The sequence below is a fragment of the Helianthus annuus genome, chromosome 14 (genome assembly GCF_002127325.2).
Source record: "Helianthus annuus cultivar XRQ/B chromosome 14, HanXRQr2.0-SUNRISE, whole genome shotgun sequence".
In the NCBI taxonomy this organism is placed as follows: Eukaryota; Viridiplantae; Streptophyta; class Magnoliopsida; order Asterales; family Asteraceae; genus Helianthus; species Helianthus annuus.
In genome coordinates, this window is record NC_035446.2 from 68,219,526 (window position 1) to 68,238,570 (window position 19,045).

General features: G+C 39.7%; 1 protein-coding gene across 1 annotated transcript; it reads right to left on the reverse strand.

The window, feature by feature from the left end:
* Nucleotides 1-3,452: 3,452 nt before the first annotated feature.
* On the reverse strand, nucleotides 3,453-4,690 carry LOC110906616. The gene is made up of 3 exons (XM_022151723.1): nucleotides 4,489-4,690; nucleotides 4,059-4,423; nucleotides 3,453-3,884 (listed from the first exon to the last, which is right to left on the reverse strand). The coding sequence occupies exons 1-3, from the start codon at nucleotides 4,688-4,690 to the stop codon at nucleotides 3,453-3,455; spliced, it is 999 nt and encodes a 332-aa protein (XP_022007415.1).
* Nucleotides 4,691-19,045: the final 14,355 nt, after the last annotated feature.

Genomic DNA, 19,045 nt, shown 5'->3' on the forward strand with positions numbered 1-19,045 from the left:
AGATGTTGGAGGAACTGGGTTTGGAAGATGGGAATCTTAAGTTTGATATTGAAGATGAAATCCCATCATCACCAGAAAAGGAATATGAGTTCAAGTTTGCCAATGAAGTAGATAATTTTCATCATGTTGAAGTTGAGGAGTGTTCAGATATCCCTGAGGAGGATACACCTTTTCATTATTCTGGCATTGATGATACTTTCCCAACGCTTGCTAAGATGTTTAAAGAACATAATGAAGATGATATAAGGAGGAAAGTTGTGGAAAAGATAAGTACCGAAGGTATTCCAAAAGCTGTTCCACATGAGACTTTGTTAGAGGGCAGGAAGAACTGGTTTAAAGTAATGCCCAAAGAAAGGAAGTTTAGGAGACCTCTTCAGTATTTCACGCAACGTGCTGATATATCTACGGGAGATATTCTATCTTGTGTTATCTTGAAGATCTGAAGGTATATGCTATTCGTCGGGAACAAGGTGTTTAGTACTTTGAGTTTCTGTCAGACATACAAACACTCCCATGGTGGGATGTTGAAGAGCTTGTTCAGACGAAAAATATCAAACAGTTCTACTATGGTTTAGATGTGAAGCAGCATGATCAAAGGTTATGGAACTACATTAAGTGGCAAGCAAAGAATCGATTTCCTGACTGGAAGCCCCAATATCCGAAGCAAGACATAAAGATTGATCCAGTCACACGGGAGAAAGATATTATGTTAATAATAAAGCCGCCGAGATGTGTCTGAAGAAGATGCCGCTTCGTGCAATGGAACAGGATTCCTATGAAGATTTTCAGGGATGGATGTATAACCAGAGCACAACGGTGATATCTCTATTTGACAAAAAGACTGGAGAATCAAGGAGGATCAGTGTGTTAGATCCAACGTGATTAGTCAACTACTCGAAGAAGGATATTGAATGTTTATTTTACAACAAGACTGTGTATGAAAAGCCAGATAAAGTTCAAGCTCAACAGTATCAGAAGTTAGTGAACTTATGTTATGCGAAAGACATCAATTCTGGCAGATATTGTAAGTCAAAGTTCAGAGACTTGGAGATAGATGAGTTTCTAAAGAGAGAGAAGCGTAGTCAAAGATTCAAAGAGATTTCTGATAGAGTAGCTGTTGTGGGAAGACGTAAGCTGATGAGACCTCCACCAACCGACCAAACACCAATAGAGAAGGAAGAGAACAACATCCCGAGGTGGGACAGAAAGAGAGATGGAGATCTTGAATATCGAAAGTACTGGAATGAAGTTGGTAGGCCTCTAAGGCAAAAGATGCTTGCTGAGAGAGATGAGAAGAGAAAGCAGAAAGCTAAGACGAGGAGACGCAGCAGGAAGACGACTTGAAGACTATGCAGGAAAGAAGACTACAGCTACATCCAAGGGGGAGTCTGTTACTGCATATGTCTGTAGCTTCCGTCTGCATCGAGTCTTATGTATTTTGTCGTGTTTGTGTGTTTTTGTATATGTATGTATATGTATGTATTTGTGTGTCTAGACAAATCAGGGAACGGCGCGTTAACAGTTAAGTGAAATCCGTCGGACGACATGTGTCATCCGAACGGATGGCCATCCTCCGTTTGGATGACACCCTCTCCTTCCCTGATTGCCTATAAATAGTAGATTAGTGCTAGTTGTCTAGAACTTTTGGCTGATTACTGAAGCGAAGCTCTGTCTGTCTGACTTTCATCTGGATCTTCTGTATTTTCACTTCCTATCAATGAAATCAGACATGTTAAGTGTTGAGATTGTTGTTTGTGATTCTCAGACGGTGTCGAGGGATTCCACACCTCATCACTTATCAATTCCGCTACGTTCTACAGCTAGAACAGATTCTGCGAGAGGCCTAACATGCTCAACCCTAGCCCTCGCCCCTAGGCGATCTAGCATCTCCCAGTCAATCCTCCTATATGGTAGCAGCTCTACCGAATAAAGAGTAGCCAACCTCTGCGACTCCCCCGAATCTAACTCAAACTGTAACAGAGGGCTATCCAAAATCCTTTGACTTTGACCATGAGGGATTCCCGTTCCTGTATACTCAACCACCCTGACATATTGTGGCCGTTGCACTGGTTGCGCTTGTTCCAGTTGAACTTGCTGAACCGATTACCTTATCACTAGGCCCCCTCTTGGGCGAGTAGCTGGACCTCGTTTCCTACTAGGCCTACAGGACGACCCTGCACCTGACATTCTACAAAATATTTCAAAATTTGACAAGACAAAGCAAAGCAGAATATTAGAAATGGACTATTTTTGGTATTTTTGAATTTTTAAATTTTTTGGGTTTTTTTTTTGAAAATTTTTAGAAAAATTAGAATAACCGTATAACGTTTCATTCGTGGTTTAATTCTTAAAATCAAGTTGAAATAAAAAAAGACTGGGTTACTTTTTACAATTGCTAAGTAGTAACTAAACTCGCCCGAATGGAGATTGAGTACGGGCGAGCCTAATTAACTTGTACGTGCAAAGAAACCCAAAAACAGACTAAACTAGACTCAAATTACACGACTCAATGTACATTACCTCCTCCCGTCACTTTAATTGTCCTCAATTAAATCTCAAGTTCCAAAACCAACCCACATTGAGTGTTATCCGAATTAATGTTTAAAACTTTATAATCGCCTTAGTGCAAACAGGTCAAAAACAGTGTAAGAAATCTGAATTTCATCTCAAAAATTAACCCAACCGAATCCCCACACTCAATGTTGCCAAACCCTAACTCATGGTAGCGTTAACATGTATATCATAGCCCAAACTGAGCCACCCGCATCCTGCAATATCCTGAAATACCCCAAATCGAACCACCCGCAACCTTACACAACCTCTAACCATTACAAGACATCCGACTTAAGATGATAGTAATCGGATATATGATGGTTCTAAGTGAAGTGGTGGTGTGATTTTGGTTAACTATGGCGGTTTCTTGGTGAATATGGTGGTGAATTGAGGGTTATCAGCGAAGTGGAAAGGAAAAAAGTTAGGTCAAAAGTTTGAATTTGGGGCTTAATCGTACTCGGCTGCAGAGATGGTCTCTGGCGCCCCACAACTTAGATAGGTGATCCTATCGCGGGCCGCCACCTTGTGAAAATGTTCCGGAACTAATGGGGTTCTGATGGGCCGCGATTTAGGGTGTTCAGTATGTCGCGACCCTCCAGTGGGCAATTTTCACAGTAAGTTTTGTTATTTTTGTGAGTTCATGCCTTAGAAAACTTTTTGAAACTTTACCAAACTCCCAAAATTCAACCCCAAAATTTTTGTAACACTAGAACTTACCTTGAAACACGTTTTTTCTCGCCAATCTCTACAAATCCTCGGTGATGAATCCCTGCAAATGACTCAAAACACAAAAACAAAGACCGAAACACTACCGAAACAACTATTAGATACGAAAAATACGAAAAATTGACGAAAATACAAATGGTACAAACTCTACACTTGAGATTGCTCTAAAGACACTAAACGGTGGTATTTGGAATGTCTTCGAGAGGAGTTTCCTCCCTCTCGGTCTTGTCAATCGGGCCACCTAAGTAATGCTTCAATCTATGGCCATTCACCTTCCAAGATCCCTTTGTAACTTCATCAAACAACTCAATCGCGCCGTACGCGAACACCTCCTTCACCACATAAGGTCCCGTCCATTTAGACTTCAATTTTTCGGGAAATAATTTGAACCTTGAATTATAGAGAAGCACTTTATCACCAACTTTAAACTCCTTCAAATCCTTTAACCTCCTATCATGCAATGCTTTCGTTTTCTCTTTAATATTCCAAGAACGCTCATACGCCGCATTTGTAAGGGCCTCTAATTCATGGATTTGGAAGTACCTCCTCATAGCCGCGAGAGTTAGATCAAAATTGATGGTTTTAAGAGCCCAAAGCGCTCGGTGCTCCAATTCAACCGGAAGATGTCAAGCTTTGCCATAGACTATCATGAACAGTTTGGTCCCTAAAGGTGTTTTGTAGGCGGTACGAAATGCCCACAAAGCATCATCCAACTTTTCCGACCAATCTTTACGACTTTTTCATACCGTTTGTTTGTGGATGATATGCGATAGACAAACGTGAGTAACTCCATAACGCTCTAACACCTTCTCCATCGCGGCATTGCAAAAATGTGATCCTCGGTCACTAATGAATGCTTTGGGTATAACGAATCGAGTAAACAACTTCTTTAAGAATTTCACCACTACCCGGGCATCGTTTGTAGGCAAAGCTTGAGCTTTAACCCACTTCGAAACGTAATCTATCGCCACGAGGATGTACCTATTCCCACTCGAGGAGAGGAAAGGTCCCATGAAGTCAATGCCCCAAACGTCAAAGATTTCGAGAATTTGAATGGGATTTTGAGGCATCTCATTCTTGGATGAAATATTGTCGGTCCATTGGCAAGCATCACACGTCCTAACGATTTCTAACGCATCCTCAACTACCATAGGTCAAAAGAAACCGCAATCATAAACTTTTTGTGCGGTAGTGTGTCACCATGATGACCTCCCGTCAACCCCTCATGCACATGCCTAAGAATATCCCACCCCTCTTCTTTGCTAACACACCTCCTAAGAATGCGATCTACTCCTATCCTAAAGAGGAAAGAATCATCCCAAATATACTTCTTCACATCCCTAATCAACTTCTTTCTTTGTTGGGCACTCATATCCTTCATCACATACCCATTAGCAAGATAATTCGCCATGTCACAAAACCACGGCAACCCTTCCTTCTCCGCCGAAACAAAATATTTGGACTCGTGAGGGAATTTATCTCCTATGGCCTCCTCACGAATCTCTTTCCTACATTTTCCGCTCCTTTCTTATCCCTAATCTCTATGTCAAACTCGGAAAGGAGTAGAATCCAACGGATAAGACGGGGCTTAACATCTTTCTTTTGGAAAAGATAGCACAAAGCCGCATGATCGATGAATACGAGTTTTTCTTTAAGAAAATCATACGCTTTAAGACACTCCTCATCAAAGACAAATGGGACGTCCTTCTCAAGGAGTCGAGTCATGGGGCGAGTAATTTTAGAGAAATCTTTAATAAAGCGCCTATAAAAGCCCGCATGACCTAAGAAACTGCGGATGGACTTGACACTAGTCGGTGGAAGAAGCCTACGAATAGTATCTATCTTGGCTTTATCTACCTCTATCCCGGCTCTAGAAATCTTATGCCCTAAGACAATCCCCTCCGTAACCATGAAGTGACACTTTTCCCAATTTCGCATTAACTTCGTCTCGATACACCTCTTCATCATTCTTGCTAAATTCCCTAAACAATGGTCAAATGAATCACCATAAACCGAGAAGTCATCCATAAAGACCTCCATAGAACTCTCAACCATGTCTTGAAAGATCGCTATCATGCATCGTTGGAATGTAGCCGGAGCGTTACATAGCCCAAAAGGCGTGCATCGGTACGCATATGTGCCATATGGACATGTAAACGTCATCTTTTCTTGGTCTTCCAGCGCAATAGGGATTTGGAAATAGCCAGAAAAACCATCAAGGAAACAATAGAATTGTTGCCCCACGAGACGCTCAAGCATTTGATCGATGAAAGGGAGTGGGACGTGGTCTTTCCGGGTGGCGTCATTGAGCTTGCGGTAGTCAATACACACACGCCAACCGGTAACCGTACGAGAAGGGATGAGCTCGTTTTTTCTCGTTCACGACAACAGTCATCCCCACTTCTTAGGGACAACTTGAGTAGGGCTCACCCATGAAGAGTCGGATATGGGGTAAATCAAATCGGCTTCCATAAGCTTCAACACTTCTTTTCTAACAACCTCTTTCATGTTGGGATTTAAGCGCCTTTGAGGTTGCACCACCGGTTTAAATTCATCCTCCATAAGAATATGGTGGGTACAAAAAGTGGGGCTAATCCCCTTGATATCGGACAACTTCCAAGAAATCGCATCCTTGTGCTCTTTTAGCACCTCAACTAATTTCCTCTTCTCCTCCACCGTCAATCTAGATGAGATCATGACGGGCATACTAGAATTTTCCCCTAAGAAAGCATACCCTAAGTGGGACGGGAGAAACTTAAGCTCTAGGGGTGGAGTATCTACGGGTTTACTCTCACTCTCTTCCTTAATCTCACAAAGCTCTTGGGTTTCGGGAACCCAAAGAATCTACCTCCTCACCCTCATCAACAACCTCCTCTTCAACTACTCCCTCACTAACTAGATCGGCCCCCCTAATGAAATCTTGACACCTATCAACGCAAGAGATGAACGAATCTAGGAAGTAGATGGAGTGACATGGAGCGCTAGAATCATCGCTACCACTAGGATATTGCATGGCTCTATCTATCTCAAAGGTAACTATCTCCTCGCCCGCTCGAAGTGAAATCTTACCGTCAAAGACGTCGATGAAGGCCTTTGCGGTTCAAAGGAAAGGACGACCACAAATGATAAGGACTCTCTCATCAACCTCCATGTCTAAGACCATGAAGTCTACAGGGAACACAAACTTATCTACCTTAGCAAGCAGGTTCTCTATGACTCCACGAGGATACTTAACCGATCGGTTGGCTAAGGACAATGACATACGCGTGGGTGTAAGCTCTCCTAACCCTAGCTTCTTATAAAGAGAAAATGGCATCAAATTGATGCTAGCACCTAAGTTCGCTAAGGCATGAGCGGGGGTAACGACACCCCCGTAGAAGCAAGGAATGGTGAATGTCCCCGGGTCGGTTAATTTCTTCGGTAGCTTATTCAAGACTATCGCGGAATAACCTCCGGTCAACGGGATGTTTAAAATCTCACCTAACCTATCCATACATTTGAGAAGGTCCTTAAGGAATTTGACGTATTTGGGCATGGACTGTAAAGCTTCGATAAAAGGAAGTGTGATTTTTAACTATTTGAACATTTCTAGTAATTGCCCATATTCCTTAGCATATTTTTGATGCTTAATGCAGACGGGGTAGGGTATGCGTGAATGATCAACTAACAGTGATGGTCTAACCCCTATAGGACTCTTTTCAACACTCTTTTCTACTTGGAGCTCCTCGGTGTGTACGGTACTTGCTGGGTCTCACCTATGTTGCACCTTACCGGGAGCTTCCATCTCTATCTCCTTGTCTACCTCTTCCTCTTCCTCTATCTCAACACTCTCTCTAACTACCTCCCCTAGACTCTTGCCACTACGGGTAGTAATAGCCTTAGCCAAACGGTTAGTGGGCTCGGGTAGGTATTTCTTGAAAACTAACCAGGTGGGTTCTCTTGTAACTATTTAGCTAAACCACCTACTGTTCTTTGAAGGTCTAAAAGTGCGGATTGTTGATTTTTAAGCTAAAGCTCTTGATTTTGATTAATTTGCTCTTGATTTTTAGCAAAATTACCATATTCAGTTAAAGTTTTATGTGTAGCCTGATCTCTCACCATCAACTGAGCAAACATCTCTTCAATCCTACTTAAACTACCCTCTGACCCCTTACCACTCGCCTGACCCTCTTGATTTGACCCCCCACTAGCAAATTGACCCCCTGAACCTGAACCACTAAACTGACCTCCCTGACCTGAACCTCCACTAGTGTATAGACCGGGCCCCCTATTTTGATACAGACCAGATGGAAAACCGGGAGGATTGCCGGGAGAGCGGAAACAACTATTATTGCCATTACCACGCCAGTTGGAGTTATAATTAGAATTATTAAAAGGATTCATGGGAGCTCTAGACTGACAGGCTATAAACTCTACATGCTCGAGTGTAAGTGTGGGGCAATCTATGGTATCGTGGCCTCCCCTACAAACCTCACACCTATCAACTTTTTTTCTTAATCTCATTCAACTCTTGTCTAAAAGATTTCTCCATCCTCTCTAGATCAGCAGTTACCGATGAATCTAAGCCAACTTGGTTCACCCCTCGAGTGGCCGAGGAGGTGGTCACAGGAATGGAAGTCCTGCTAGTAGTGCTATAGTCCATGTCAGAATGGGCGAAACTCTCAAACAAATCATTGCACTCATTAACTGTCTTTTTACCCATAAGTTGCCCTCCAACAGAAGTATCGAACCGGGCATTGATCTCGGGGGTGAGACCATTGTAGAACTTTTCAACGAGTGCCCAATCAGATAATCCATGCTGAGAACAATGAGAAATCAGAGTTTGGAATCTCTCCCAAGCCAAAGGGTAAGGCTCATCAGGCTCCATCCCGAACAAATGGAGCCTATTGGTGCATGCATTTGTCGACTTCGTCTTGTATCGAGTCTTAGATTAGATTGTATAGATCAGGGTACGTAGATCGAGAAAATATCAAGATTTATGTTATGTAAAAGCTGATTTTGCTCCAGAGGCTAATTCCGCCCGAAATGTCATGTGGTCATTTTCGAGCGAAATCACAAGTTGCTAATTCCGCTCCAATCGTCAGTATGTCATTACGAGCGGAATCAGGATCCTATATATAGGTCATTTAGAGCGAAATCAGGTATCTGATCCTTGTATTCCATACCGAAGTGCTGCCGGTGTGAAGACTGATTGATTTGTGATCTTATCAATATAATCAGTAGTTATAGTAAAGATTTAGCTGTTTCTAAGTCTATTTCTTGTTTTCCGCACCTGAAATAGATCAGAACCTCTCTGAACGACTCATTCAGGTCAGTCGAACGATCCTACAATTGGTATCAGAGCTCAGGAGGAGTTCTACAGAGATTAGCTGGATTTCATCAAAATTTCTCACTTCTACACCTTCTTTCTTCATTAGAACGAGATTTAACGGTCAAAACTGGTTCAAATTTTCACAGACTGTGTATAATTGACTATTAACAAATCCCTGAAAGTTTCATTGCTAAAATCGGACTAAAAATGGACAAAATGGACCCAGGAACTGATTCTGCTCCAATGGACATCTTGTGATTTCGCCTGAGAAAGTGTAATTTCGCTCCGAAAGTGGTTATCTGATTTCGCTCCAGGCTGCCAAATTGTGTTTCCGCTCCAAATTGTTTGTTAATTCCGCTCCGGACAATCAAATCTTCAGATTTCACTCTTACATATTTGTTGATTCCGCTCCAGAGTTACAAAATTCAGATTTCGCTCCAGTGAACATTGTAATTTCGCTCCAAAATACAAATTTGTGTAATTCCGCTCGAGAGTGTGGTGTTTGCTATTTTGCTCGAAACTGTAATTGGGTTAATTCCGCTCGAAAGCTACTGTTTTGAAAAATGTGATACCGAATCATGGATAACGAATTCTACAACACGTTTGCTACTCCTACTGGTCCAGCAGTCATTGCTCAAGCTATGAATTTGGAAAACGAAACAGGGACTACTCAAAAACCCCCGAAACTAATGAGCATTGAGGAGTATTACGGATGGAAAGATCGATTCGAAAACTGGGTTCAGGCAAACCATTTGAGGTCATGGGAGTGTATTTTAAAGAAGTATGTTTTGCCAAGAACTGATTTGCAAGTCGAGAAAGAAATATCTGAGTTTACAGTTCAAGAACGGGATACGTACAAAGCCGAGAAAATGATGATCAGTCTGCTTCAGCAAGCCATCAAAGAAGACATCTTCATATTGCTTCAGCACGATAAAACTTCAAAGTCAATCTAGGATGCTCTTCGAATCAAGTTTGAGGGTAGTGAACACATGATTAAGAGCAAGAAGGCACTGCTCAAGAAAGAGTTTGATCTGTTCAGTAGTTTACCGGGAGAAGATACGAAGAAGCTGATTGAACGTTACTGCCACTTGGTGCGATCCATGTCAATGCTGAGTATTACAAAAGATCGTGAAGAGTGGGTAGACAAGTTAGCTGAGGCGCTACCGCAAAAAGAGTGGGGAACTTACTTGATGATTTTGAAAAACACCAGGGTTTATGATGGATTAACGATTTCTCAGCTTATTTATTGAGAAGATTGAAAGTCAGGATTTGGAACAGCAAAAGATCGCGAGGATGAATAGTCCAAGTGGTTAACAAGATGTAAAGATGTATTACAAAGGTAGTGTTCCGGAAACCGAAAGAAGCCCGAAAATACAGACTGCGTTTAGTGCTGGAGATTCTACAGAAAAAGTCGATCAAAGTCCTAAAAGTAGCAGTAGTTTCTCTTCATACCCGAGTGTCAATCCTAAAGATACTACATCGAGCTTCAGTTCTCATAGTACTAAAACTGGAAATGGTTATGTGATTCAGTGCAACATCGCTTTGAATCTTCTAGACGACCAAAGTTTTTCTAAAGAGATTGCGAAAGATCACATGGCTCTAGTTGGTTCAGTGTTGCTGTCTTATGAAGGTTTAGTGGCTGGAAGGATCGGAAATCCTATGCTCACAAAGGAGGATTACGATCAGATAGACGCCAAAGAGATGGAACTTATGGATATCAAATGGTGTCTAGCTAGTGTTCTTAGACGAGCTGAAAAATTCAAATTGATTACTGGGAGAAATGACTTTCTTGATGCACATGTTTCTACTTTAGGTTTTGATAAATCTAAAGTTACTTGTTTCCGATGCAGGTTGAAAGGTCATTTCAAGCGAGAATGCAAGAACAGAGAAGCTAGCGGAGCTCAGAATCCGTTCGGAAAAGACGATTACTACCGGAAAGGCATTTATCAACAGGTTGGTCAACAACAATTACAAGAACTGCAGGTAGCTCATGGTAGAAAAATTAAGGATTCAAAGAGAGCATGTTTGGTGGATTTTAACTGGAACAAATACATATCCTCTGAAAGCAAAGTCTGTTTGGTCAATCAGGATGATGAAAGGCTACCTGAAGGATTTAGCTGGGATATGTTTGCTGATGAAAAGGGAGAATTTAAAGCTTTCATTGCTAAGATCGTTAAAGAACTAGATATGTTTGCCACATGGATGAAGTCTATTGGTGAGACTGTGAAGAATGTGGAAGAAAAGTCTGTTGCATCCGATGAAAGCTCACAGAGTGCAGAGGAAAGTTCACAAAGTGAGGCGAGTTCAGAAAAAGAAGTCATCTTTGATCAAACACCATCTGATTCTGGTTCATCAGATGATAATACTGAAAAATCAATCGAGTTTGATCAGTCACCAACTGTAGCAGTGATGATGAGGAAGAAAAACATATTAACATCGCAAAATCTCATTTGTCTCCTGAAAGTTTTCATTTCTATTTTGCAGATCGCTTGGAGAAACTGAAGGAGAAACGAGCTGCAAAAGAACAACAAGAAATGAAGACTGAAAGTGTTGTTCAAAATGAGAAAGTTGAAAGTGTTGGTGAGGAGATTATTGAGACTGAGCAAGTGTGTAAAGCAGAAAAGGTGACCGAAGCTGAGAAAGTGATCAAAGTAGAGAAGATAATAGAAGTTGAAAAGATTGTTGAATTCGTCAAGCCATGTTCAAAGTGTCTTGAACTTTTCAAAGAATGTGCAGCCAAAGACGAAAAACTGGCTGAGTATGAGAAGATGAAAGAGCAGTTACTGTTCAATCTTAACTATGTGAAAGAGTCTTATGATGTCTTGGACAAAACAGTAACTGGTCTTCAAAAGACAAACTCAGAAGGAGAAGACGCTTTGACAATGATGAATGTTGTGATGATGTTGAAGCAGAAAGCTATCAACTTCTACATCGAAGAAAGTGCTAAATGGAAGCAAGAGTTGGAAACTGAGAAGATCGAAAATGAGAGAATCAGATGTTTATTACAAAGTTACTCTAGTTCTGATTATCTTATTGTTAGAATTTATCCGACTGTTGCAGGTATGGAAGCTTTCCAAGATGACAAGCAAAAGAAGAAGGATACTGGTAAGAAACCGACTGTTAGCTATAACAAGTGTCCGCCTCCAATCTGGGAAGGGTATTCTCCTACAAAAGCAAACGAGGAGCAACTTGAAAAAGCAGTCAATATAAAGCTAAAAATAGACACAAATGATGATTTACCAGAAAACATTGACATCACTTTCACATCGTCTGACACTGATCATGAGTCCGAGATAATTAAAAAGATGGTCGATCAGGTGTTAGATACTGATGAGGAGTCCGAGTCAAAATCTGAGTCTGGAGGGTCAAGTTCGTCAGTCAATGATCAAAATTCGTCGGTTAAACGGTCTTACAGTAAAGAATTTTTGTTATCAAAATCGAATTTGGATGATGAAACATTTGAAGTTGCATACACTTTAAATGATTCTGACAAATTATATTCTGATAAAGAATTTCCAATAAGAAGTGTTCGGTTTGACATGATCAAAAAGGTTTTCAAAATGACAGAAATTAATATTTCTGAAATAAAAGATTTAAATCTTACTGGAAAACCTAAAAAATACACTTCAAGAGTTCAGCAACGTTTAAACAAGAAAAAAAGTTACAGTTCTGGTTCTGGTTTTCAAAAGAAACCAAACTATAATGGTAGCTACAAAAAGAAAGGTTTAGGTTTTATTCCACCGGAAAATTATAAAAATGAGAAAAATTCTAAAACAAAAACAGAATTTGTTTCAGGTGGAAGTGCTGAGGAAGAACAGAAGAAACTGTTCTGGATACAATCAAATCAGGAGTTTCTTGCTGAGAAAAGGAATGGAACTGGAGTGTTTCATCCAAGAGAGACTCGAACCTGTTTCAAATGCAATGAAGCCAGTCACATTGCATGGAATTGTCCGAAAATTGATTAGACAAAACAGGGAGTTTCTGAGAAACTAAAAGAGAAAGTTGTTGATGTTGAACCACTAATCGAAAAATTCAAAATTTTTGAAAATTCAACTTATGAGGTTGGTGAATGTTCTAAAAAGAATTTTTACAAAAGAAAATCAAATAACAACCAAGTGTGGGTTGTCAAGAAGGTTGATGAGAAAGTCGGCGATGAAACTGGTTCCATAAAGCCAGAAGAGCCACAGGTTGAGGTAAAAGATTCACTGAATGAGGATGAATTTCCATCACTAAAATTTGAAGAAATTAAATAAAAAGTTGGTAAGGTTGAGATTTCGGATCTGTTCTACTCCGAGAAGAATGATTTTGATGTCGAAAAAGTTTTCAATGGAAATGTTAAGAAAATTTTTGGGAAAATGCTTGATGGGAAAGCTAAAGGGGTTAAAGATTTCTATGCAACTAAAAAAGCAACTTACAACCCTACTGAACAAGAATTGAAAACACTTAAGTCCGAAAAGACTTGGGTGGAAATTCTGTTTCCCTGAACATAAGGACTATGCCGGAGATCCCAAGTTTGTAATCGTGGATCAGGAATCGGCATCATTCATGTTTAATGAGTTTGTATGAAAGTTTGTTGAATGAGTTTAAATTTTACAGGTTGAAGGACTACACCGGAGCTTCCAGCTGAGTAATTGCGAAGTAGGATTCGGCATCCGAGTTGGTAAAATGGTTTATGTAGATGTGATATTCCTACAATTGATATTGTTTGTGTTTTTACAACTGTTACAGAGTTGTACTTGATTTACTACACATGATAAAAAGATGAACAAGATGATGAACCCTAACCTACAAGTGGTAAAAACAAACTCATTTTCTGGAAAAATCATTTTGATTAAAACAAACTTAAGTGTTTTGAAATCTAAATGAGAAAACGTTTTTGTTGAAAGGGGGAGTTCTGATTGCTTATGCCAAGTGAATGGCGATCTGAGGCGATTCGATGTTGGTTGTCAAACTTTTTGTATAGTTTGTTTTCAATTTTCTTTAATGTGTTTGCATTTTAGGGGGAGTAGAAAATCGGAAAATCCAAAAACATTAGAAAATTTGAAAAAGACAAAAACATTATAAAATGTAAAAAGAGTTTTGTTGTATAAAAGAGGAAATGATAGTACATCAGTGGACTGTCACAACATGCTAAAGAATTGGAATTTAAAAATGTGATAAACAATCTCACTGTGGATATGCCAGTAGGTTTTTGCACATTTAGTAGATTGTGATGAGATATAAACCTAAAAATTCAAACTTGCTTATTTTGTGGGTAACAACTTCTTAAATATATGGGTAACCCCCGAAATCTTGTTTGAAAGGTCCCTCTTTCTGAGATACTAGGTCTTTATGCTTAGTGATATCTGGGGTATTATCCCGGGACTTCTACTGAATGGAAATTCTGACCTAGTCCCCGTATAATACTTTCCGCAAATGCTTGAAAAAGCGCAGCCCTCAGCAAATTGATGAAACAATAAAATTGATAGTCATTGCTGTTGAAACAAAAGATCCTTTAAAAGGGACACACCAAAAAGTCGAAGCCGTCCTCTGCGTATACGAAAGTATCGACCTGAGCTCTCACGGCCCTCGCACCTAATCCCTTACAGATATCATCTAGGTATACTCACCTGTAAGACTAAATTTTGGGACACGCGAATAAGTTTAAGTTCTTAAAACATTAATATCATATCTCGGATCAGTTGAAACTTGTGTGAAAATTTAAATGGACAGATATACTGACAATCTAGGTGAATTGTTTAGAACTTAAAATGAAATAAAGCTTAACGGTGTTGGTGATTTTTCTCATATACTGATATGATCCTCTTACACAAACTCACAAAAATATTGTCTGTAAATATTTCTTTTTCGCATTTTTATTTCTCTTATTTCAAAATTCAAAAAGATTTTTAGTGTGTTTTAGCATGAATTTTGAAAAATACAAAAAGATTTTCGACAACTGATGTTGGAGAGCTGATTTTCAAAATTCCAAGTGCTAAACATGATGACCATGTGGTGAGGGGGAGTCTGTTTTTGAAACCAAAACATTTAAATCCTAATTTTACTAGTGGTTCATCATATATGTTTTGATTTGAGGGAGAGTTTATGATTGTGCAAATGCAATTCTGAGCCAGGATTAATCGATCCTGAAAAGCTTATGTGTTAAGAGAACCAGGATACAATACCTGAGGATTCTGTGGATAGAGCAGGTGCCAGGTTTTGATTCTGTGGACAAAGTTTGAGCCAAGCAACGATCATGGACAAAGTGTGAAAGCCAGACAACGATCCTGAAGCAGATGATGCTGAAGAACTAAAGGAATGCCAGCACATTGTTAGGGGGAGTCTGTTGATGAAGATAGAGAGAGTGAAGCCCAGAGACTAATCAAGACTGAAGATGCGAAGACTTGACACCTACGACTCATCAGCATCTGAGGGGGAGTCTGTTGGTGCATGCATTTGTCGACTTCGTCTTGTATCGAGTCTTAGATTAGATTGTATAGATCAGGGTACGTAGATCGAGAAAATGTCAAGATTTATGTTATGTAAAAGCTGATTTCGCTCCAGAGGCTAATTCCGCCCGAGATGTCATGTGGACATTTTCGAGCGGAATCACAAGTTGCTAATTCCGCTCCAATCGTCAGTATGTCATTACGAGCGGAATTAGGATCCTATATATAGGTCATTTAGAGCGAAATCAGGTATCTGATCCTTGTATTCCATACCGAAGTGCTACTGGTGTGAAGACTGATTGTATTTGTGATCATATCAATATAATCAGTAGTTATAGTAAAGATTTAGCTGTTTCTAAGTCTATTTCTTGTTTTCCGCTCCTGAAATAGATCAGAACCTCTCTGAATGACTCATTCGGGTCCGTCGAACGATCCTAGAGAGAGAAAATGGGAAAACCTATAGGTACCTGGAATCTAGATTAACACCCTCAATAGAGAAGGTGCTACAAAGGCAGGTGATGCGGTTAATGTGGGCGGCTGTGCAATTGGCACGAATTAGTGATGTAGGATGGAATCTGCCAGGACCTATCATTAGTAATGTTGGGAAGGGTGATGGGGTAATTAGCACCGGTGAAGACGGTGGTGGCTTGTTGGTAAACGGTTCTATTGGCCATTTGGACTACGGGTGTAGGACTAGGTGTACGGGAACGGGAAGGTGGTTGGGAAATGTGGGGTGACGACTTCGGGGTGAAGTCAAAGGCTGGTGGTTTAGATTGGGATGTAGAGTCAGAAGGGGCGGAAGATGAAGTGGAAGATTTACTAACCTTTAAATTAGAAGACGAGAAGGCAGGCAAGTTAATCGGCGGCTTCGGTGGTCCCTGGGAATTTGTATGTGGCATTTACTGCAAAACCAAAAATAAACAAGTAAGACGACTCTAACAAAAGACTCTAAAATAAAAACAACCCACTCTAGGACTATTTAGACTCCTACGACTCAAAAACACACAAATAGCACGTAATGATATCATATGAAGTCCAAACTGTCACACCCCGACCACGTAAAACATCAAATCGTGGCGGAAACGTCGGGGAGTGTTGTAACAGAATTATTGTTCCATAACCAAGGTAATTAAACTAATATTTTATTCATCACCCAAGGGTGGATTACATCATTCAAAACAAGAACCAACATGTCACATTGTCTTAAAACTGCTGAAATAAAGAGTACATAACGTAATTAAACTAAGTCTAGTTCTGTTTATTGTCACTAAGGCCCAAGTCCACCCTAGCGTGTCACGATCATCCTATGCAATAGCTCCTGAAACACATGTGAAAATAGGTACATCAGCATGAAAATGCCTGTGAGTAACATAGGTTTTGTGAAAATAGGATTCATGACTTAGGTTTAAGAAAGTGTTTAATAAAAGTTAGTCATGAACCTTGTAAAAAAAAATGTTTTGTTTTGTAAATCATTTGAAAAGCGAGAAAATTTGATGATATGTATTAATAAAAGAATTTTGTATGGTTAAAGAATAACCAAGTAAAATAAGTTGTATAAAGCAAGTTGTTTTTGTTAAAACGAAGTCTTGTGAAAAATGTATTATTTGTGTAAAAATGTATAAGTCCAAACTAAATGATTTAAATAACACTATGAAATGTAATACAACACAAGCACTTATATATAGGAAGTACCAGCGGCGTATCCACCATGCTTGTAGCATACTACACACATATCGTTACTTAAGTCACTTAAACAAACCACCAAAGCATATAGTTCATGTTCAAACCAATCATCAAATGTCCTTGTCTAAACCATTGTCAATGTTTAAAACCCAAAATGTAGTCATGTAGTTATGTGTAAACAAAAGTTATGTATCGTAAGTAACAAAATAAGAATACTTAACCATAAGTAAAAGGGAACAAAATAAAGTATTTTGAATAAATCAAAAAGTTATGTTTTGCCAAGTAGAAAACTTGTTTTATTGATACAAACATTTATGTGGTAAGATAATGCATTACATTCAAGCCTTGAGACAGCAGGATAACCTTAGAGTAAAGGTTATCAAAGTAAAAATGTTCACGGATTCAGTCATTCCTTTCACCCAAACAAACCTAGGGTGTCAGGAACGGGATTTGTCAAGTCCTATGGTACCATTACTTACTACCGAGCGGCGTAGCTAATGTTAATGAATGTAGTAAAGAACCGTTTATACAAACCAAATGTCATACCAAATGTAAACAAATTATGTGAAAACAATGTACTAAGTATGCTAAGTAAACATACAAAGCAGAAAAGTCATGTAAAACAATGTGCTAATATGCCATGTAAACATATATAGCAAAACAATGTAATGAAAATCATGTACTATAAGTGTACTAAAGAACATAGCAAGAATATGATGTGAAAACAAGAAAGCACGAAAGTATCAAGTAGGCACATGTGTTTCACCCCAAAATGTTTGGAAAACAGTAAAAGAGGGGTCTATGTACTCACATAGACACCTTGAAAGCATTTGAAAGATGGGGTTCTATGTACTCACTTGAGATTGCTTAGAAGCCGTAGGATAACCACCAAGCAATGCTAGAAGATCACGGAATCAAACGGCACCTATAAAGGCATCTATATTAATAACCGGACCTAACGGAGGATCGGGTAATACGAGGGTTCGTAAACCAAATAAGTGTGGAAACTTATGTAATATGGTTTGACAAAGCCTACATACAAAAACGAAACCTATCCTAAGTGCTTTTGACCCGTTACGACCCGCTTAGGTAGCTTATGCTACTTTAACGCGTCGTTTGCGTAAAACGCGCTTGAAACGCCTAACTAGCCCTATGACAAGCAAGATATGCCTTAACACACTTAATATTGTTGCTAAATCAGTTTAGGTGTCAAAAATTATGTTACATATGTTTAAAATGAATTTTGGCGTAAAAAGGGTATTTTGGTAATTTACCTAAGGCATAAGAACTACTTATCATACAACTACTTAAACGTCGTGACCATAAGGTATAACCTCGGAAGGTTATTCCCTATACAACTATGGTCACCTAAAATGCTTGGTCGGATCCTAATGATCGACCAAATGGGTCGGGTTCGTAAGCATAAGCGATTGATTAGATCGCTTACCTTTACGACCCTAAACAAGCACAAATCTAAAAGCGACGAGCTAAACATGCTAGAACATGTTTAGTAATGTTAGAAAACAGGTTTGGTATTAAAACAAACAGTTTTAATACCCTAGAGTAGTTTGGTTACAAAATACGCGAGAAAACGCATTTTGGCCGAAACTACGACTCGTCACTGAGCCTAGATAACGTGGTAATCAGTAGGTATAGTTACTAGGAACTATAACCATCGTGATTACGCTCACATTATGAAGTTCAAACGAACTTCGCATTGACCATAAACTGGTCAATGTAGAAAGTCAAACAAAGTTTGACTTTCAAACTCGAAAAGCAATAAAAGAATGAAGGAATACTTACAAAGGGTCCCCGCAAGCTTTGATTTCTCAAGTATTCTCAGGTATGAAGTGGTTTAGTACTCCAACTTAGAGAAATCTCAAGAAATCAAGTGGGTTTTGCAAGTGAAAGGTGAGGGGTATTTATAGGAAAACCAAGACCGTTAGGATCGTTCCTCGATAAACGTGCTTCGATCTTGGTCGTACACATGGGCCCCTTGTTTTAGAATACCATTAGAGCCCCTAGAAATGCCCCAAAACCATTTGCAAGTGGTTTGGAAGTGCTAAACAGCTGCAAACAGCTGTTTGCAACAATTTGCTGATCTGGGAGACTGACGCGCCCCGCGTAAGGATTACATGGATCCTTACGCGCCCCGCCTGAGGGTCAAAGTTCAGAAATTGCAGTTTTAGTCCCTGCACTTCAGAAACATGCATTTTGGCCCATTTTTGGCACGTTTAAGCCCCGTTAACCTCATTTCAAGGCTCTAAGATGAAGTTAAAGTGTAGGGGACTTGAAACATACTTAAAAATATCTCGGATGTCGGTTCGTTTGGTCGTACGATCGC

Coding starts and splice junctions, on each gene's coding strand:
- LOC110906616 (XM_022151723.1), bottom strand. CDS start 4,690: ATGGCGAATTATCTTGCTAATGGGTATGTGATGAAGGATATGAGTGCC. Junction 4,424..4,488: donor GCATGAGGGGTTGACGGGAG/GTCATCATGGTG, acceptor GACCTATGGTAG/TTGAGGATGCGTTAGAAATC. Junction 3,885..4,058: donor AGCGTTATGGAGTTACTCAC/GTTTGTCTATCG, acceptor GTTGAATTGGAG/CACCGAGCGCTTTGGGCTCT.